Below are 21,598 nucleotides of genomic sequence, written 5' to 3' on the forward strand. Positions count from 1 at the left end.
TAATATGTATTCCATGAGCAGCTTTAATAAAATTATTGTAATAGATCTGGTCTGGTTAAGTGACAGCTAATACTGTGCATCCTTTAGTTAGTCTTAACATTAATTGTCAGAGTTGTACATCTTTGTCTTCAGTTGGTGTGAACAATTGTAAAATTGTTGGTATTACCATGTTGTTTTTCAATTATTGGAAATTTTAAGAACAACTTTAAAACATTACTCATGCAATATTTTGATTAATTTCAAGAGATTTTTTTTAAATATCCCTTTAAAAACCCTGATATTAACAATCATGAATCAGAACTGTTGTAGTCAAAAGGAAAAAAAAAGAATAAAGTAGATTTTTCTAATGTCCAAATGTGTGCAGCACATAAAACTTCAAGGACAAAAGAATACCTTGATAGGTCAAGTTTTACCATAATAAGACATATTTGACATTTATTTTTTCCACAGGAATAGTGAAGTTCCATGAGACGTCAATGGCAGATGTTGAGAGCGAGGTTGACGCGGGGGACAATGTGAGCATGAAGTCGAGCCTCAGTCTCTCTGCATGCTCCCTTCTGGACAACATGGTGGGCCAGATACGCGAGTCCATGGGCGTTGAATCTCATGCATCCAGTGGTCAGCAGAGGTAATCATTGGTTTCCGGTCAACATAAAAACTGAAATGGTTATGATAAAAGTAGTTTTATAAATTAATTAAAGGAAACTTTGGAAGTTCAACCTTTATTATTTATATTTGACATGCTACTTCTGAAGTGCAAAATTATTTCAGTAGTGCATATATGGAGAATGTATTTCACCATTGACATTCACAGTTGTGTGTATATTTGTAGGGGCGTGTCACGGTCCTTGAGTCTGAACGAGAGTGGGAGTGATGTGGAGGACCACTGGCAGCAGCAGCTCGAGGAACTCGGGGACAAGCTTAATGCAGAGAACGACCGCACTGGCTTTCTCCGCATTGTGAACAGAAACCACCTGTTCAACAGCAGCAACTATAGCTTGGGAAGCATGTTCAGCCTCAATGCCAGCCTCAGCGCCTCCTACCCTGCAATGACAGTCAGCAGAAAGAACAGTGTGAGGAATAAATTTGGTAGCAAATCTGCAATATCAGCCCTCTATCAGCTTCTCATTGAGCCATTTGAGGAGGCGATAAAGGAAAAGCAGGAAGAGATGGGATCTAGCTCCTCGGATCTTATTTTTGTGTTGCAGGGAGATTTATACTTGATACCATTTTCAGTGTTACGCAAAGACCAAACTATGGAGTATTTGTTTGAAAGGTTTAATTTGATTGTTGTTCCTTCATTGACTTCATTACAAAACAACAGCAAACATGAACGGCAAGGCCGACCTGTGATAGATTCTTCTGGTGCTGTTGTCGTCGGCAACCCCAAACTGACACCTTCCATCTGCCAGCACTGGCACCTACATGACATTCCTGCCTCGGAATATGAGGCGAGAATAGTGGGCGAGATATTGACAGCTAGGCCCCTCATTGGCCCTGAGGGAACTAAAGGGGCAGTGTTAAACCAGATAGAGCAGGTTGAAGTAATACATTTTGCCACTCACATCTCCTGGAAGCTTTCTTCTGTGGTCCTGTCCCCGGGTGAGGTGCCATCTCACCCACCTGCCAGGTTTCCCACCATAGACTCAGACGACAGTGCCAGTGACATCAGCACTTTTGACGGTCCCTCGCTGGCCGAGTACCTTCTCACTGCAGCTGATATCCTGAATCTCAAGCTCCATGCCAAGCTGGTTGTTCTGAGTGCTGGCTACACAGACGACCGTGCTGGCAGGATTAACACAGATGGGGTTGTGGGCCTTACTCGATCTCTACTGTCTGCAGGGGCCCAGGCAGTGCTGTATTGTCTGTGGCCTGTGCCAGACCAGGCCTCCAAACTTCTCATGAGGACGCTCTACCTGGGTCTTCAGGATGGCAAGTGTGTCTCACAAGCATTGACATTTGCAATTAAGACTGTGCAGTCAACAAAACAGTTTTCCCATCCGTCCAACTGGGGTGGATGGGTGCTGGTGGGGCAAGATGTGAAGCTAAGCAGCAAGGTGGCCCAGATGGGGCATGCTATATGTGAGCTTCTGCAGAACCCCAGCCAGTGCCGGGAAGCCATGCGAGTCCTTCTCCACCTGGTAATTAAATTCAACTATTTACCGTATAGATATTAATATTCAGCTTAAATTCTTAAGACAGAACCATGTACTTGAGTTCAAAGAAACCTTTTGATAACAGGGCATTTTTTCTTGAGGTCAGGTGCCTGTGCCTTTTAGTCCTGGAATTTTTGTGTTGTTTTCCTTCTTTATGCCCCTAAAGGTGGGCTTATTAAGATTGCACTGTCTGTCAATGCGTCCTTCTGTCTGTTTTATTTTTAGCTCGACTATTCAAAGAATAGGTGGGCTATACTACTCGACCCGGCGTCGGCGTCCGGTTAAAGTTTTAGGGCAAGTTTGGATTTTCACTTATAAGTCCAATACCCGTCATTCAATTGACTTAATACTTCACACAGTTGTTCAGGGCCATCACATGAGGTTAGATAACTCCATATTATTCTTTACACAGATTATGGCCCCTGATAGACTATGGAACTTAGGTTAAAGTTTTAGGGCAGGTCGGGATATTTATTAATAACTTCTATACCCTGTGTTCAAATGACTTAATACTTCACACAGTTGTTCAGGACCATCACACAATACGGTTACATAACTCCATATTATCCTTAATACAAGTTATGGCCCCTGATTGACTTAGGTTAAAGTTTTAGGGCAGGTTAAAGTTTTAGGGCAAGTTGGGATTTTCACTTAAAACTCCAATACCATTCATTCAATTGACTTAATACTTCACACAGTTGTTCAGAGCCATCACATAATGAGGTTAGATAACTCCATATTATCTTTTATACAAAATATGGCCCCTGATTGACTATGGAACTTTTTAGTTTTAGTTTTAGGGCAGGTTGGGATATTTATTTACGGTAATAACTTCTCTACCCTTCATTCAATTGACTTAATACTTCACACAAGTGTTCAGGACCATCACCCAATGAGGTTACATAACTCCATATCCTTAATACAAGTTATGGCCCCTGATTGATTTAGGTTAAAGTTTTAGGCAAGTAAAAGTTAAGGGCAAGTTGGGATTTTAATAAAAAAAAACTTCTATACCTTTCATTTAATGCACTTAATAAAATTCAAAATTATTTATGACCATCTGACAACAAGAAACATAACTCGATTTTAACCCTAAATACAAATTATGTCCCTTGAATATTTTTTTTTTAATTTCTTTTGAAAGGCATATTTATATATTCTTTACCACATTTTCATAATGGGAAATCAAGTTATTTGAATGATTTGCGTCATTTTTCAGGTGGTGGGAGGGCAACATCAAAGTCATATTATGTATTGAATAATTTTAGTTAGGTTTGACATAAATAGACCAAACGTGGTAATATTTATTACATTGTTATTGTATTCACTTCTAAGTCAAAGTGGCGAAGTCAAGCACGCTGTCTTACGACAGCTCTTGTTTGTGTTAAGACTGTAATATACTAATAATTGTCATGCACAGTGCAGTTTTGAAAAAAAAAAAATAGCACACTTAGTGGCCAATCATTATGGTATGCTGCATTTATGTACATAGAGATAGGCAGTGTGTCTAAGCTGTAATTTTGTAATGCACATGAGTATTTTAGAATGACTTGGGATAGATGTTTTTCGCATAAAGATGACCTGTCGTGTGCAAGTCCCCAGTCCCTATCTTGAAGGTCAAGCACACAGTTAGAGGTTAATCATAATGAAATTGTTTTTCGGTTCAGTAAGGATGATTCAAAGCTCTAACTACATTTCAGTGATTTTGGGAGTGTTATTTTTTTTTTTGTATTTGTTTCATTGAAGTGGATATTATTAGCTTATAGTTTATAGTTCCTGTGACAGTTATTGCGCGGAATTGCTTCTTTTTAAAGGGGAACCATTGTGTGCTGCCAGTTTCGGTGTAGAAAAACAACCATGATTAAAGTAAATCTGAACTAAAAAATTGAAGTAAACATCTGAACTAAAAAATATTACTGAAATTGTATTCAATTTGGAAAGGGGAATTTTTGGCTGTTGGGGGTGACTTTTTCAGAGGGAGGAGGTGGCTTTCTATCTGCCCCAAAATAGGCTGAAAAAATCCCTAGATAAAAACAAGCTCATGTCCCAGTAAACAAATCCAGCATCTAATTCTTTTTAATGTACTATTGGAAATGCTGGTTTAGAAAAATTGATATATATATAAAAGATATAACTCCAGATGATTGGAAAATATACTATTGTTGTTAATTGCAATAATATATCTCACATGTTTGGCTATTTTTCAGATTGAGAAGTCGCTGCAGCGTATCCACCAAGGTTCTAAGAACTCTATGTATACGACATCCCAGTCTATAGAGAACAAAGTTGGAGGCCTAAGTGGCTGGAAGGATCTGCTGCAGGCTGTAGGCTTCCGCTTTGAACCCTCGCTCAATGGACTTCCTCCTGCGGTCTTCTTCCCCCAGAGTGACCCTGCTGACAGGCTAACACAGGCCTCTGCCAGTCTCCAGGCTCTCCTAGGTGAGACATACCCCATTCTTAATTTAGCATAGTACGTCCATTATTAGAATAGGTATGATTCTCAACATTTTGGTTTTAACATATTTTATTGAGTCAGTTGCAACAACAGAACACACAATACTTAGATCAAATTAAATTCTGAAATTAGGATTTGTTGATTGTGACAAACATGAATTGACCACTGATTTCAGGCCTGCCCCAGGGTTCTACTATTGCGCTGGCCAAGTTCCTCAACAACTATGAGGCAGGAGAGGGCATCATCAGAGTAGTATGTTTCACATTGCATACTTCTTATAGCAGTTTAATAAATAGAATAACCATTTAAAGTCCTCTCCAATCTTTAAACAACTTAAGATTGCTTCAAGTTTACAGAAACATAGAAGGCTGCATATATTTAAGTGTGTGTGACATTTCGAGTAAGTTGTTTGACATATATAAAATGTATGGGACCTTACAAGTAAGTTGTTTGACATATATAAAATGTATGGGACCTTACAAGTACCGGTAATGTGTGTATTTAAATACAGATGCGTGACATATTGAGCAAGATGGCCGCCAAGGACAGCAACATGGACGTGAAGGTGAACGTTAAGCTGTGGAGAGTGAATGGCTGCCATGAGTTCCTAGCATCTCTCAGTGCGTACATTACAAACTAGTCTTCAGGGTATATTACCAGTCGGACTGTTTTTAAATTTCAAAGTTAACAACAGAAAGAAATTTGAGTCTGCATTGTAACATTTTATGTTGTACACTAGTCCGGCATTTACACACAGATAAATGTTTCCATACATGAACACGTCTCATTGAGATTTTTTCGTTCTCCCTGTTATATAGGTATGGACCTTGTGGAGGTTGGCAATGATGAGATCACCCTGCGACTTGGAAAACAGGCCAACAAGCGCCATCTTCAGTTTGCCCTGCAATCACTAGTTGCTGTTTTCGGTATGTTTATTGTTGATTATTACAAGTATCATTATTGGACAACTGAAATAGGATAAATATCCAACTTTCAATGTTCAACACAGTTACACTAAATGTTATGATTTGAAATAGTTTATTCTATGGCATCCTCTATGAACTTGCTTCATCACTTCTTTAGGGATACAAAAACGAAGTAAGCAAATACAATTTTCTGAATATCAATGTATCAGTATCATTTATTTCATGAATAACTGGACATTGTAATAAGTTTACATGTATGTTGCAGACACGCAGGAGGCTCCGAGATCACTGAACGTGGACAGTTCTAGCAGCCTGGAAAGCCTCTCCTCCAGCCACAGTGGCTCAACCTCCACCTCCACCTTCTCCAAGGGATCCACTCCTCCACTTTCACCACGTGGCAAGAAAAAGTCACTCTTCAACCCTGCAGAGATGGAGAAAATGAGGATCCGCAATTCACGCATGAGCCAGGTAGGGTATACTTACTAATTTCTTTAGATTATATTTTATATTAGAGAGTGAGAACCTTGTTTAATTATGACAACAGAAGAAGTTCCTAAAATGAAAGTGTCTTCCAAACTGTTTGTTTGGGGGTTGTTCTGTGTTAGAAGCTCTGCTAATATTCCTTGATTCTGTAATATGCGAGAATATGTAACTTTTATACCTTGTGATACTTAACAGTAAACTCAATGCATGATGATTTGTTATAAAGTGTTGCTTTCGAAAAATAACCAAGAAAAATCTAATACATATGTTTTGGTCTCAAAAATTAGATTAACAAACATTTGCTGTATTTTCAGGGAGGGTTGGCAGGTCGGAGGGTTGGGCTGGGTAAAGGGGCTCGGGGAAGTGACCCCGCTCTGTGCCTGCAGTACCAGAGCCAGATCCGCACCATGTACCGCTCCAACCTTCCCGACAACGACGTATCTGTGGTCGGCCTCAGTGACAGCGACACCACAGCCAGTCCTACCCTGGGCAGTAGCTCTAACAGTGAGAGGTTCCATGAACTGCAGAATGCAGAGCCGTTCAGTTTGAGTTTCGATGGTAGGAGTGACAAAAGTGGTAATAGTGAGAGGAGCATGGAGAGGCTGGCACTGACTCCAGAAATGGCCAGCGCTCGCTCATCTAATGACGGAGATGAACAGAATGAAACATTTGTGGAGCAAGACAACAGTTTCTGTAATGAAGAGAAGGAGCACATGTTTAAACGAAATGCTGACAATAGAAACTCTGATACGTCGGGGAATAGCAGCATAAGTCAGGGGACACATGGCGATAAGGAGATGAGAAAACTGGGCTCTGATATTTCTGATATGAGCTTTACTAGTGAGGGAAGGCTCACTCCAAAAAATCAAAAAGACTTGGAAAATTTCTTACAAGTGACTGACGAATCAGGCATTGTTTCTGAGGCAACATCATCCAATCAGAGTGAAGGATCCCAACAGAGTGATCAAACCAGCTACAGGTTTGACCCGGCAGAGATTGCCCAGAAGATCATGAGTGATGTGTCTGAACACAAGTCTGCTCTGGACTCAATGCAGATCTTCAATCAGTTGCAGACCCAGCAGGAAATCACTTCCATGAGGACTGAGTACCAGAAAACTGTACCTCAGCCAGAGACCAACCAGCAGACCAGTGGAAAACCAGGAAATGGGCAGACAACAGACACAAGTTCAGTGCAAGCAAATGTAGCTGCTTTATCTGGTTCTGATTCCTCAGCGTTTTCTAGTCCATCTCATAAAGCCAAGATGCCGCCTCCAGTGGCTGTCAAACCTGCAGCATTCCAGTCCAACTCATCTAACCTGAGAAATTTGTCATCGAAAGTTTCCAACCTGTCACAACTTGCGAAGTCGGAGCAAAACATGGTACAACAGACACAAGCTAACAAACCATCTTATGTCTCACAAAGTGGTCAGTCATTGAAACCATCATCCAGTGTGTTCACAACAGCAATAGTTGTAAGCAAGGACAAACTGCCGTCCTCAGCAACTGTCAGCAGTGGCATGTCTTTCTCATCATTCCGCCCAGCAGGTAAAGGTGGTCCTGTGGAGAGCGGGTCACTGCAGCGTCCTGACAGTGCCACCAGCACAAGCAGCTACTGCTCCACACCTTCATCCATGCAGAGTGTCATTTACAAACCGTATGGGGACAAGCTCTCCACAGAGTCTCCCTGTGTAGTGTCCTATGACTCATGTAGTGATCAAACCTCTGGCTCTGGCAGCACACTCACCCCAGTCAGCCAGGCAGCAGACCAACCAGACTTCACACCAAGTCTCAAGCGAGACTCATCACCAGCTCTTAGCTCATGCTCATCTGCTTCTGGTAGAAGTGGTAAACAGAAGAAGAAAGTAAGTTTTTCAGACTCTGAGCCATCAGACACACCATCACCTCTCGACTCCAGTGCAAGTTCAACACAATTGTCTTACTTTGATTTTAAGAAAGCAACTCTTGGTAATGTACCATCAAAGGCTATGAACCCTGCTATAGACCCAAAGAATCGCTATTTACCCCAGAACTCGTCAAGCAGCTCCATAGACAGTCTTGGTTTGAATCGCAGTGCAGGTAGCAATGTGAGACCTCCACCTCCCAGTTACCAATATGCCATCAAGAACTCACAGTACATCCTCAGTAAATCATTGGATGAGAAGACAATGCGACCAGGACTTCGGCCCCTGCTGTATAGCAACAGCTCACCAGGTTCATCCCTCAACAGTTCCCTGGATGAAATGACGCGATATACACCTGGGAAGCATTCACCTGGGGTTTCACAACCCGCCAACCCTCCACACATACAGCCACACACCAAAGATAGAAACAATACAAGCAGAGATGATCTTCAATATCCAGTTCAACAACCTGTTATTGGAACATTAGGCCAGACAGTGAACTTTTCTCACAGCTCACAAAACCAGCCAGTTTCAAATGGTCATGCACAGTTTTCCAGACAGCCAAATAACTTTAATGTAACTCAGGCTTTTAGAGAGGGATTATCACCCACAGGGAATACAAGTTCTAGTTGCTCTACTCCTGAAGTGCCACCCAGGGGCATCCCTCCACAGAGGCCAAACAACATTGCATTATCCAGCCAGCAACAAGAGCATGTCTCAAGGTCACACCAGCAGTCTATCCCTATCTCACCTTTGCATGCCCCCGGATCAAGGATGCAGATGTCTCCAATAAGAGAAGGTGTGCCTTTAAGCATCACACAAGATGTATCCTCTGCCAGACAAGGAGGCATTGCCTCGTTCACTCCAATGGGGATGCCAGTAACCCCACAGCATGGCCTCCCAATGGCAAACACAGGTCTAAATGCTGACAATTATTTTCCACAGCCACCAGTTCAATTTAGAGGTAGTGACCCAAATGTAACAGCCACAAACAGCTACAGGCCCAATGAAGGCTACCAAAGAAGTCAGTCCCTTGACTATATAAGCCAGTACTCAAGCCAGGGCAATGTCAACTCACCTTCACAGAGTTTTGAAATGAAGGATTTTCCATCAAGGTTTTCACAATCTCACACAAATTTGAATCAAACTCCTTTCATTGATAACCATAGAAACTTGACGAGTACTGAAATTCATAAGACTGGATATCCCTCGGTAAGCTATCCTTCCAGCACTAACCTGCCAACATCATTCAAAGCTCCCTCTGGTCGGGTTCCAGCCGTACTGCAGAAGAGGGCTCCCCCAGTACCACCAGCCAGAATTGACAGCTGGGAAAATATGGACAAACATTTAAATACAGTGACTGGATACACCGACAATACAAAACCATCATACATTCCTGGTTCTGAACAAAGATCGCAAACAAATGGACAGATACCAAACAGAGCTGCTTACCAAATTCCTGCTGCTAATGTTGTGAAGTCTAATATTCAATCAAATTTTCAACAACGACAGAACTTTTCAATGGGAAACAATAGTCCTGGTGGGAGGCCTGTACAGCAGACAGGCTACACCAGTCAGGGGTTTGGGTCGGGATCTAACCCAGCTGGCATGTCCTCCCTGGCCTATAGGGACCCACCTGGGATTCCTGGGTCAAGCCAGATGGGGGACAGCATGAATAAGGGTCCCGTTTCACCACAAAACGGTTACATGCGAGACCAGCCATCCAGCTACCTGCCACAGAGATTTGGAGGAGCAGGGAAGAGCCAACTACCAGCTCAACCATCACATACCGGTAATCAACCCAGCCTCAATAATGGTAACGGCATGCCCGGCCATGGACAGCTGCGGAGAATTGGCATAGGCTCTGACAAAAAATCCTTCACTAAGACAAACGTAATTCAAGCATCAAAATGCTAACTCGAAATCACTAGATGAAATGTACATCAGTATTGTCAGTGCCCATTTGTTCATGTTATAGTTTATAATTGTGATGGTTTGATCAACGTTTTGTTTGAATCTCATTTGCATTTAGGACATGGTCCAAAAACTATTCTTCCATGTTATAATCTGTGTTTTATATGTAGACATTTTGCAATTTATCTTTAATGTGATAGAAAGATTTCATGTTATTAAGCTGTGTTCTAAATTCTTGTAAATATACATGGTTTAGCATTTGTACATATAACGCATTGTCATATATATTTTAGATCTTGTATTCCTAAATACATGTTATTATGCAGCACCAAATGCATATTTTAGTAAATTATTTTGTACTGTAAATGCTTTATTTAATGTTGTTGTTTATGATTTACATATTTATATAGATTTGTAATACAATGTGCTGGTACATGTACCTTCTATTATACTATTGTTATTAACAGATTATGTTTCCTTGACTGGGAAAACAATAAAACTAATAACTGCCAAATCCTGGTCCTGTTCCTTCATAAAGTTGTTACCAATAGGTGCTTGCTTCGAGCCTCAACTGGAATACTTGATGGTGTCTCTATATGGGCACCAGATGTGCTGATTTCTACCTACAGGTAGGAAACGGAATATAAAGAAGGATTTATTTCGATCGGCTTAAATGCGTCTTCACAAAACATGCATCACTATAAATTTGTAAAAACTGTAATAAGTTATTATTTACAACGAACCGTGAAGGTAATAGTATATAAGTTTGAATGATAATAAAAGTCTATATAAGTCGCCTGAATGTTATCATTTCTAAAGCATTGGTAGAAAAATATAATGTATAATTATGTAAGTTTTTTTAAATGTGGGTAAAAAATAATAATGATAATAATTTCGTTAGTATACCTAATAATTAAGAGCGAATTTATCTATCTTACTTCGTTCAGTTCTAACCCCTTTCAGGGGTGCCTGGGGTCAAATCAAAGTCACTGTTAATTAAAATAAAAGAACGGTTGAACCCGAGTAACTTTAGTTGTGGTTGACATATCTTTACTGAACTTGGTATTTAAGGAGAGTTTATGGAGGCCTTTCATTAAATTGCGTTTGGGGACTCTGGGTCAAGGTCACTGTAACTGAAAATAGATAACCATTAGGTACGGAATAACACTAGTTAGGGTTGACATAAGGTGACCAAACTTGGTACGTCGCAAAAGTTTATGGAGGAATTCCATGGGATTGCGGTTTGGGCCCCATAAGATCAATGTCACTGTTACTAAAAATATAAAAACAGTTAAAACTGAATCTCACATCAAGGGCTGAAGTTCTTCTGTCAATCATTTAAACCCTGGTTTTGTCGCATAGTGGCGTTTCTGGTTTACTTTTAATTTGACTTTTTATTGCTTTTGACAGGCACATGTTACATCAGTTACATGTATTGTACGTATTCATTTCTAAGACAAAACCCTAAATATCAACCAAACATTCCAAGATTATTTTCCCCCCAAAATACATTAATTAAAGGTACGAAAGCTCTTGTTATATGTGAAGTACGTAATGTTATGTGGTTATGTATGTCCTGTAAAATAGGGAAGTATATGCATTTTGGATGCCAAAGAAAAAGTCATTTCCACTAGCGGTTCCAGGGGGCATCCGGTGCGCTCTCCCCTAAAATCGTCCAAGTTTATTCGGAGAAAAAAAGAGTAAAAGAAACGCTCAAATGCACCATTTCGGACTAGAAATTGTTAAAATTTCCAGCTCAAGTAATATACTTCAAATAGTATTAGACATAAATATTGACACTTATTATGTAATTATACAAACATCGTAATACATTAAAACAAATGACGCATGACAATGTTTAACGTACACATTTGAAACATACGTCAATAAAATTGCTTTTTATTTTATTTCATTTGTAATTTATGAATACATTACACCAATCGTGTATAAACTTGTATAAAGTCATCGTATGTTGCATAAGGAATTCAACTAAGCAGAGAAATTTTGTTTATTTCATCTCCAATAGTATTATTATTACAAATTTCACATTCCTATCAATGCGTGGAACATACTGCTACAATGTATTTTAATTTGAATATATATACCATCTTCCAGTCATCTATTGACACTGGAAGGCTCCCCACAGACTGGAGAAATGCTTTTGTCGCACCAATTTTCAAGAAAGGCGATGTACACCTAGCTGAAAACGACAGACCCGTATCCCTGACTTGTGTAACATGTAAAATCTTAGAACACGTCATCTGTAAACATATCCTATCCCACCTAGAACGAAACAATATCCTCACTTCTTTAAACCACGGTTTCCGGTCTGGCTACTCCTGTGAAACGCAGCTGATAACAACAGTCCATGACCTACTTGCCAAGACTGACCCAAGTACTCAGTTAGACATGGCCATACTGGATTTCAGCAAGGCATTCGACACTGTCCCCCACCGAACACTACTACACAAACTGGAACAATATGGCGTCACAGGCAACATGAACCACTGGCTGAGCGACTTCCTTACCAACAGGAGTATGAAGGTCATTGTAGAAGGTGAAGAATCAAAGGCAGCCACCGTTGATTCCGGAGTACCCCAAGGCACAGTGCTGGGTCCCCTACTCTTTCTCTGCCATATCAACGACCTCCCGGAGTCCGTCAAGTCAACAGCCGACGACTGCTTGCTGTACCGTACCATTAGAAACACCAAAGACCAAGAAATACTACAACAAGATCTACAACAACTAGAAGTCTGGGCCAATATATGGGGAATGAAGTTTAACGCAAAGAAATGTTACATTATGTCTATCAACCAGAAATCATCCAAATTTTACCAACTAGACAACCACATCCTACAGCAAGTGCCCGAAAATCCATATCTTGGCGTCACTATATCAGAAGACCTCAAATGGGCCTCCCATATCACCAAGATGACTAAAAAAGCGAACTCTACACTAGGCTTTCTTCGCAGAAACCTAAAGCACTGCCCTCAAAACTGCAGAAGAACGGCATACCTATCACTTGTACGCTCCACCTTAGAGTACAGCGCTATAGTCTGGGACCCCTACCACCAAAAAAATGTAGACAACATTGAAAAAGTCCAGACACAGGCAGCCAGATTTATCACCGGCGACTATACGACCAAGTCGACCGGATGCGTTACCCAGATGCTCCAAGACCTGAAGCTCCCATCTCTGCAGGATCGAAGGAAGGCGAATCGATTGATCTTATTTTATAAGGTGGTCGGGGGGCTGGTGCCAGCCCTGCCTTGTCACGACTATTTAACACCTGTACGTTCAAATAAACGTAGAGTAACCCCTAAGACATTCAGTGACTACCGATCAGAAAATATTGTGGAAAGACAAACAGTAAACAATACCAAATGCTTCGTGTCAGTGCAGTGTAAGACCATAAGACACAAACATTCGTTCTTTCCAAATACTATAGTAGACTGGAACAAACTGGAAGATAGCGTTGTATGCGCTTCCACAGTGAACAGCTTCAGGAAAGCTGTTCTCCACTGGGACTAAACCCACACTCTCTCCCGTTGCGCAACGCTGAAAGGCTCTGCAACGTACCTATCCAGATCCAGATCCAGATCCAGATAAACTATCCGTAGTTACTTTTGTCATTTTAATTTGGAACTATTTATATGGCGTATCGTTGACATTCTACTCTGAGTACTTTGGCTGTCAAACACTCGGTTCAGAAAGTGGAACTAAATTGGTAATAAAAACACCGTTTTAAGCATGTGATAAAAAAGATCTGACACTCGTTGTCATTTAATTCAAGAATTTTATTAAACTCGTCCATGAAAGTTGTTAGTAAGCTCGCCTACTAACAAATTTCATGAACTCGTTTAATAAAATCTTGTATTAAATGACAACGAGTGTCAGATCCTATATTTATTTGATAGATGGTTAATTGTGCTAGCTTTGAGAACAAGGGAGAGTATGCAGTGTTTTCACTTTTCGATTACAAAATGTTGTCTGCTCTGAAATAAAAGACACAAAAATGTCGGAAGAATTTCCAGAAAATGAAGACGAGTTAGCCAATTTAAATCAGGTTTAAACATCTGTTTTATTTAGTCGGTATATAATGCAAGCACATTAGTGTTGGTAAAGGGAGTAAGCCTTGCACGAATCAACTTTTTATTAATGAGGTATATTTCGGACGGATTATTTCGGACTGGTGTTGTTAATAGCCACAATAATGTGCGTTTAGAGATTTTTCCAACATGTGGATATTTATTTTGTTCCCTTAACAAACAAAAATCGCCAAAGGCTGAAGCGAGTGTTAAACAAAAATCGTCAAAGACTGAAGCGAGTGTTTAAATGGACTAGTATCATAGGCGGATCCAGGGGGGGGGGGGCGTGCCCCCCCCCTAAAATTTTCCAAGTATATGTATAAATTATTAATATCGTTCCATCATTGTAGATAGCTTTTAAGGTTATGATTTGCTCCACACAAAAAAATAGATCTCGATTTACCGTGGTTGTATCGAACATCTATTTGGCCACATTGGACTCTTAGGCCTAAAAAAAAAATACATTTGGTTCGGGTTACCCGACCCTACCTACGGAATAGGCGCCGACTCTACCATTTTTATAGTCAGTTTGAAAAAAAAATGAAAAACTAAAAAAAAAAAAAAAAAAAAAAATTTTCGTTTTTTTTAATTGCTTTTCAATATGTAGTTTAAACCTTAAATGCTTATACAGAAGATAGCTTTAACACCATTCTCCAATAATGAAAATGATATTCTTATATAAAGCCTAATAAAAAAAAAAAAAAAAAAAAAAAAATAAACAACCTACCCTACCTATTTTTGAGAAGGATGTAACCCTAACCAAACAATTATTTTTTTTAGGCCTTACGAAACATAATTGGTCCGAGACGTTGTCGAACGCTCTTATCGATTAAATTATCTATTATGATGTATTCAGTATTCATCCTGCCTTCAAAGAAATAGTCCGCTGAATTATCATGTGTTTGGTCATTAAAACTTGTTTGGTCCGTCTGAAAACTGGTATAACAGTTGACTGAGTGTAAAACACTGAGTGTTTTTTTTTATGAGTTTAAATGAATTGCCTCTCGTAAATTGTCCCTTACCGCTATAAACAGTGTTGACCCTAACATACCTATCGCGACCATAGTAATTTTAAAGTTAACCAGCTTGGACGAACTAACTCGGCGTCTGATCTGGATCCAAGCTGGTTAACTTTAAAATTACTATGGTCGCGATAGGTATGATAAGGGTCAACACTGTTTATAGCGGTAAGGGACAATTTACGAGAGGCAATTCATTTAAACTCATAAAAAAAACAAAAATTCCCACAATTGCTTCAATTTCTATATGCTCGAGATGCTAATACATGCGTATCTATGAAGTAAATGGGTAATTTCGATAAAGTTTTGTTTGTAACCCTAAGCATGCCGATAGCGACCGTAGTGATGTCGTCAACCAGACTGGATACGGATCAGACGCCGAGTAACTCGGCGTCTAATCCGGATCCAAACCGTTTAGCAATCCAGTAACATTTTCACCAAATCCGATAATATGAAACAAGATTAACTTAAGAGATCAAATACACGAGAATTCAGCGGACTACTTGCTTAAAGCAGACACTTTCACTCGGTGTCACTGAACAAACATTAAAGTTTGCCCAATAACTACATATGAATTACTTTTTTAATTTTACCAAGGTCTTTCAATTTATGTGGGGAAAAAAACTTGATCTATAGGGAGGTGACGATCAGCTTAACGGCGTTACTACGTTACAAAGTGTCTCTTGCAGTTCAAGCTTTGTAAAAACAGTGTAAACTATGGAACACCGGGGCGCAATGCTTCTTGCGAAATGCGAAATACTTCATACTTTTTGCATAATGCTTAATGTTTTTTGCAAAACGCTTAATGCTTTATGCGAAATGCATTTTGCGAATTGCTTAATGCGAAATTCTTTTTGCGAAATGCGAAAAGCTTCGCTTCAATATTTTTTACCGTTGTTAGCATAAATTGAGCAGAATCATTTTGTATGAAATGAAAAAAGGAACACATTAATTTGAAAAATACTTTTATCTGCATGTAATAGAGGTGAAAAATAATACGTTTGTTGTGTCTATTCATTAGAATAACATATATAAACACACCAATACAATATAATATTCAGAAACGGTAAAGTAAAGAGGTGTCCTAGAGAAAATATGACAGAAAGTCAGTTAGATTGCGAATAGCAAGATGTGCAACTCTGTATATTGCTGTAAACGCGTTAGGTTAGAAAGAGTATCGTTTCTTCCACCGTATAATAATATTTCTGTAGCAGTATCAGTAGCCTATGTCTTACATCCCCTTCACTGCCGGGAGCAGTTCGGAATGTGCACAATATTTCGTCCGATTCAATTTGAATGTGTTATGCAGTATGCAAAATGTTTTTTGGGAAATGATTTTTGTGCAAAATGCGAGATGCTAAATGCTTTTAAAATGCTTCATGCGAAATGCGAGATGCGAAGGAAATCCGTTATTCAGGAGGTGTTACTATATTTAGATTTCACATAGCACGAGCTTCCGTAATTCAGTACCCGGCCATTCGATTGGTCGAAAATGAAACTATTGTTCTATATATAGCATTTGCATAACGCATTTCGCAAGAAGCATTGAGCCCCGGCGTTCCATAGTAAACACATGCAATAGTTTAAGAGCTTGAGGCCGTCGCGAAGGCCTCCGACCCCCTGAATTACCATGAAAACACATGGGGGCCTTAGTGGCCAACAGAAGTCAATTTCAGAAGTTACGCCGCCCCCCCCCCCCCTAACTGAGAAACCTGGATCCGCCACTGAGTATTGCTACATTAGCACTGAGACATGTATTTATTTATCATTCACAGGCCAGTGGACAATTATGATACACGAGGCTTAGATATTCGCCAATAAAGTTTGCTTTCTTATTGACTTCTACTTCTACAGAGCAATGCTGTAGAGGCATCTGTAGTATTTACTCGGAACACATTTTGCATGTTTGGTATGCCCAATTATTGTGGCAAACGGATCACCGGGGTGGGCTGGTTCTGCTTTTACCCTGCCTGCATCATATTGGTTATCGTGATCGTCATCTGGATCGTTTCCCTAGCCTACAGCCGTAGCAGAAATAATTTCAATGCGACCAATCCCCTGTTTAGGCACCCGAAACTGCCAGCGCCCTAACCGTGTCCTTTGTCAACCCTGCCAAGTCCGAGTTTGTCCTCAGGCGGTTCCAACATTCCGTGCCAGTTTCGATTTCCTCAAATTCAAAATGCGAAACTGGCAATCATAGCACTCAACCATGATCTACTCTAGTACTAATCCCTCCCTCCCTCCCTCCATCTCTAGTTGTAAATTCTCCAAAATTGTTAACATTTAAAGTAATATCAAAGTTGCATTTTTCAGTTTCCAAGTGTTATCAACCTTAACGTTGGAGGTCGGAAGTTCGCGACGCGCCTGCGCACGCTTAAGCGCTTCCCAGATTCGATGCTGGCGGCCATGTTCAGCGGACGGCACGCGGTTGAGAGGGACTGTGACAATTGTTTCTTCATTGACAGGTGGGTGTCACCATATATGGTGAAGGTTTCTTATAGCAAAATATATGTATCAGTTTGTGTATACATTGAAAATAGGTTGGACGGTATATTTTAAACTTCACTGAGTCTGAGTTAACAGTTTGATAATTCAGCAAATTTCGTTTTTATTTTAGGGACGGTACATACTTTGAGCACATACTTAATTTTCTTCGAGACGACACCATGCCACCTGTTAACGTTAGTCAGGTGGTATTGACAGAGGCTCTGTATTACGGAATCGACGATTTGGTCGACATTCTCAAATCTTCACCGGCGTTATTTGCTGAATTTGTGGTTCGTGATAATATTCGTAAAAAGCTGGTTTGCTATAACTATGTTAAAGAAGAACTTGTGCGCCTTGCTCGCTTGGAAGCGGAGGAGGATGAAACCATTGTCTCAAAAGTCAGATTAGTGACTACGAAAAACCAGCCTATCCCGAGGGACCTTCAGTTTTCGAAACAAGCATATAAGCAGTACTACCGTAAGTTTAAGACATACGACAGCTTTGAAAAGTGTTACGGCAAGTACTACGTGCATATCCCGTGTGAGGACGTGGTTGGCCACCCCGATGACGTCATGGGTCAGGTGGCCGCGTGCATTCAGCACGACCTTGCCACTTCTGGTTACCGATGCGGCCACCGGAACGAGGGTTCTTATGATGACCACAAGATACGGACAGTCACGTGGTGTGATGAAGAGTTCCACGTGTGCATGAGCTGCCACCTATTTGACTTTGACTGGCTCGCTATTGACGCCACATAAACACACCACATTATACGACAGTATCGTTAGTTATAATGCCGAATATTCCTGCTGACGTTAATAAGTTCGGACGATATAATGTCGATACACAATGCAAGTAGTTCATTTACAGTATACATGTATGTCATTTGAATAGTGCAATAGATATCTTTTTTAAATGTATGAACACAGTGGTACCTTATGGTGTCTTTTTTAAATAGAGTTTTCATGTTTTACTGTTTATTATTTATAATAATTTAAAATGACAAAACTATTCAGATTGTTCTATTTTTACAGATGCGATGGCAATTTATTCATCACCATGCGTCCAAATGTTATCACTAAAACCAAAAGTTTCTATATAAGTATTCAAACTCGACATTTCGTGTGCTAGTCAAGTCGTAGCCTCTTCATATAGTGGTCTTGTACCCTGTAATTTTCAGTTATTATGTACAATACCGTTGGTCAATTGTACCCTACCGATCGATCAGTAGTTATAAGGCTGTAGGCCTCAGGCCAGAAGACTATTATTACCGTAAATCGGAATCTACTCTCGGCAGATCGACAAAATATTTTTAACATTTGACAAATAAATGCGCGCCCGGGAGTATCAACCCCAGCGCTGTTAGAACTGCGGTGGTCAACGACCTTATTTAAAATTTAATGTACATCTAAATTAATTATTTACCAATCTGCTCTAATAGAGCTCTGTTCTGCATATTAAGTAGCTTGCTAAAAGTAGCGCTGTAATGAGTATTCCTAATAAAAAAAATGTGCTATGCGGTTAATATAGTGCGGATAAGCTGCAATTGTGCGTTATTACGCAATTAAAATAATAAAAAACGCAATTATTTTAATACCATTTAAATATCAAATTATTTGTGTTACAAAACGCAATATAAACCGCAGAGTACGCAAATAGTTTCAAAATAAACGCGTACTGAATCAGAGTAAATACATACATACGAGTATATCTGTGTAAACTATTGTTTTATTGAGTATAAAACGCTTACGATTGCATTGATAGAAACAGACTCTGGTATAAACGTATTATGTTGGGAAGCGATGGTAAAGTTTTGTCCCTTGTAAGATCAATCAATGTATAATGAGGTGAAACTATTGTGTAAAACACTTGGGAACATCTGTTTCAAGGAGAGATAACCTCGCCGATATTTTTCTCTTTTCCTAAATGATATTGAAATGCATTCACAAGAAATGCTTGACGTCGGAATAAACATTGACCATATTTCAATTTATTTGCTGCTTTTCGCCGTCGGATGCGGTAATGTACCGGAGACTAAGGCAGAATTGCAGAATAGTTTACATTTATACTGCCGCAAATGGAACCTCACTGTTAACATAGATAAAACTAAGGTTATGGTGTTCAGGAAGAGTGGAAGACAAGGAAATAATACTTATTGGTTTTATGACAACAAGGAAGTGTAAATTGTTAGCTCTTTTAATTATCTAGGAATTGTATTTAGTAGTGGCGGTGCAATCATGCAAGCTACAAAAACTTTAGCTGGAAAGGGGTTGAGATCTCTTTACTCTTTGATGGCGCTAGTCCGTAATATTAAGTTCCAATAGATATAATTTCTTGTGTGCAAATCCCGGAGATAATCATAATTATGATCTCCGGGATTCTTGTGTGCAAATCCCGGAGATAATTGTAATTTTGATCTCCGGAGAATTAATTCCCGGGGATAATATTTTTTCTATTGAAATATATAGGCAAAATTATGATCTCCGGAAAGGTGAACTCCGGCCTTCCATAAATTTTAATCTTTTTGATGCATACGTATTATCAGTCCTTAACTATGGTTCTGAAGTCTGGGGGAATGGTTAAGTATTTCTTAAAACTTCATAAAGTCAAGCAAGATGATTGCATTTTAAATATTTGTATATCACAGGATCAAATTTATATTGTTGAAACTCATTCTTCTACGAACTTGACATCAAAAGTTAAGGATATTCTCCAATCATCTGGCCCCAATTTCTCGACACTTCTTAAGCTTAATAGGCTTAAGTAGCTTATTTCAATACGTCAAAGGACGTTCTTAAATTAGAATTATTTAATAAAAAATGGTTTAATGTGATTATCATAAACATAATTCCCATCTTACGCATTAAAACTCTTAAAGAAGTAAATATTACGCAAATTATTGAAAGACCAAAAAGCGAGCTTAGCTTAATCCTGTTATAAGTGACTTAAGAAGTTTCGAGAAATTGGAGCCTGGTCTTTATGAAGTATGGTTGTAAGCTGGGTCTGTAAAAATGAACGTATTTGTTCCCGTACTAAAAAGTTCAAACTTTAATCTGTAGATCCTTAAGACATCCAAATATTCTTGTTTCTTTTGTGTTGTTTGTGTGTTTTATATTATTTATATCCTTACACAGTTAGCCACAAAGTTGTATGTACCACGCAGCATGAACCCTGCAGCTGTATTTATCAACGTCGATCAGTAAATATAACACCGACATCATTACCTTTTCATTGTAAACCTTCATAATAATAACATCCTTGTTATTGTTATACACACTGTCACAATATATTTATACCAAACTTATGACTAATTTATTAATATAACTTTTGTTGTAGTTGTCACACGCCATGTCTTTTGTTTTTATTCATATTGTTGTGACGATGAGCTTTTTATGCTTAAGTCTAATACAATTTCTGTTCTGTTCTGTTTACATTTTGGCCGCGGCCGGGGAACTAGATACTATCGGTTAAAAATAGAATCTGGGTCATCGGATTCGGACAGGTTTATTCACCGGAGATTAACCCGATGAACTCGTTAAAACCCGGTAAAACATGGATCGCATTAAAGATGCAATTTAATACTTATTTGGTGTAAGATAGTCATAAATTATTCATTAGAATATTTCTTTTGGTATCATAATCAGTTTTTAGGTGATTGTAATTAATTCATTAGTATATTTTCTATGCTTAAAATAGCCTAAATCTGGTCTTACTTGACATTTTTTTTATATTGTTAGTATGTATTTATTTAAAAAAATGGTTATGCGATTGTGTCGCATCAAAGCAATTACTTTTGTGAGTACATACTAACAACCTTTAACCGTTACTAAAAGCATATTATACACTTATATAATTAAAATCAAAGCGTTGGCAGGCTTTCGACCGGCTACAATATGAGAGTTACAGCCGTCATGTAATACCGAATGGAACGGATCGAGTGTGTGAAGATTTCTCAGTTTGACTCAGTAATTTTACCCAAGGATCACGAGCATACTGCATATGCATATTTATAAACCACTGATATCTGTTATTTTTTCCACGTGTGACATAGGTTGAGAGCAATATTAAGATATATCAATACATACAGGGAATAAATAGTATGTGGGTGATTCGATCCAGGGGAATTTTGCGCGAGGATCTTGTCATTGTAGAAAGAAACCTCAAACATT

General features: G+C 39.2%; 2 protein-coding genes across 5 annotated transcripts in view; both read left to right on the top strand.

Moving 5' to 3' along the window:
* LOC128231456 (tetratricopeptide repeat protein 28-like) overlaps nt 1-10,340 on the top strand; it is a 78,215-nt gene extending 67,875 nt beyond the window's left edge. For both annotated transcript variants that reach the window (XM_052944294.1, XM_052944295.1), the window contains 8 exons: nt 451-628; nt 833-2,141; nt 4,364-4,595; nt 4,787-4,863; nt 5,123-5,231; nt 5,430-5,537; nt 5,803-6,005; nt 6,335-10,340. In XM_052944294.1, the coding sequence (XP_052800254.1) occupies nt 451-628; nt 833-2,141; nt 4,364-4,595; nt 4,787-4,863; nt 5,123-5,231; nt 5,430-5,537; nt 5,803-6,005; nt 6,335-9,838 (5,720 nt within the window). In that variant the 3' untranslated portion in view covers nt 9,839-10,340. The remainder of the gene's footprint in view (nt 1-450; nt 629-832; nt 2,142-4,363; nt 4,596-4,786; nt 4,864-5,122; nt 5,232-5,429; nt 5,538-5,802; nt 6,006-6,334) is intronic.
* Nucleotides 10,341-13,800: 3,460 nt separating this feature from the next.
* Nucleotides 13,801-18,434, top strand: LOC128232309 (BTB/POZ domain-containing protein KCTD7-like). Of its 3 annotated transcripts, none has more exons than XM_052945791.1 (3): nt 13,801-13,901; nt 17,256-17,407; nt 17,560-18,434. In XM_052945791.1, the coding sequence occupies exons 1-3, from the start codon at nt 13,851-13,853 to the stop codon at nt 18,185-18,187; spliced, it is 831 nt and encodes a 276-aa protein (XP_052801751.1). In that variant the 5' UTR covers nt 13,801-13,850; the 3' UTR covers nt 18,188-18,434. The 3 variants fall into 3 exon arrangements, with proteins under 3 accessions (XP_052801751.1, XP_052801752.1, XP_052801753.1); XM_052945792.1 differs by having other exon boundaries at nt 13,840-14,234; XM_052945793.1 differs by having other exon boundaries at nt 13,840-13,998.
* Nucleotides 18,435-21,598: the final 3,164 nt, after the last annotated feature.

Source organism: Mya arenaria, chromosome 4 (assembly GCF_026914265.1).
Source record: "Mya arenaria isolate MELC-2E11 chromosome 4, ASM2691426v1".
In the NCBI taxonomy this organism is placed as follows: Eukaryota; Metazoa; Mollusca; class Bivalvia; order Myida; family Myidae; genus Mya; species Mya arenaria.

Excerpts from the sequence above, each read along its gene's own strand:
- LOC128232309 (XM_052945791.1), top strand. The coding sequence starts at position 13,851 with ATGTCGGAAGAATTTCCAGAAAATGAAGACGAGTTAGCCAATTTAAAT. Across the intron at positions 13,902-17,255 it reads AGTTAGCCAATTTAAATCAG|TTTCCAAGTGTTATCAACCT; the intron begins GTTTAAACATCT and ends TGCATTTTTCAG. Across the intron at positions 17,408-17,559 it reads AATTGTTTCTTCATTGACAG|GGACGGTACATACTTTGAGC; the intron begins GTGGGTGTCACC and ends TTTTTATTTTAG.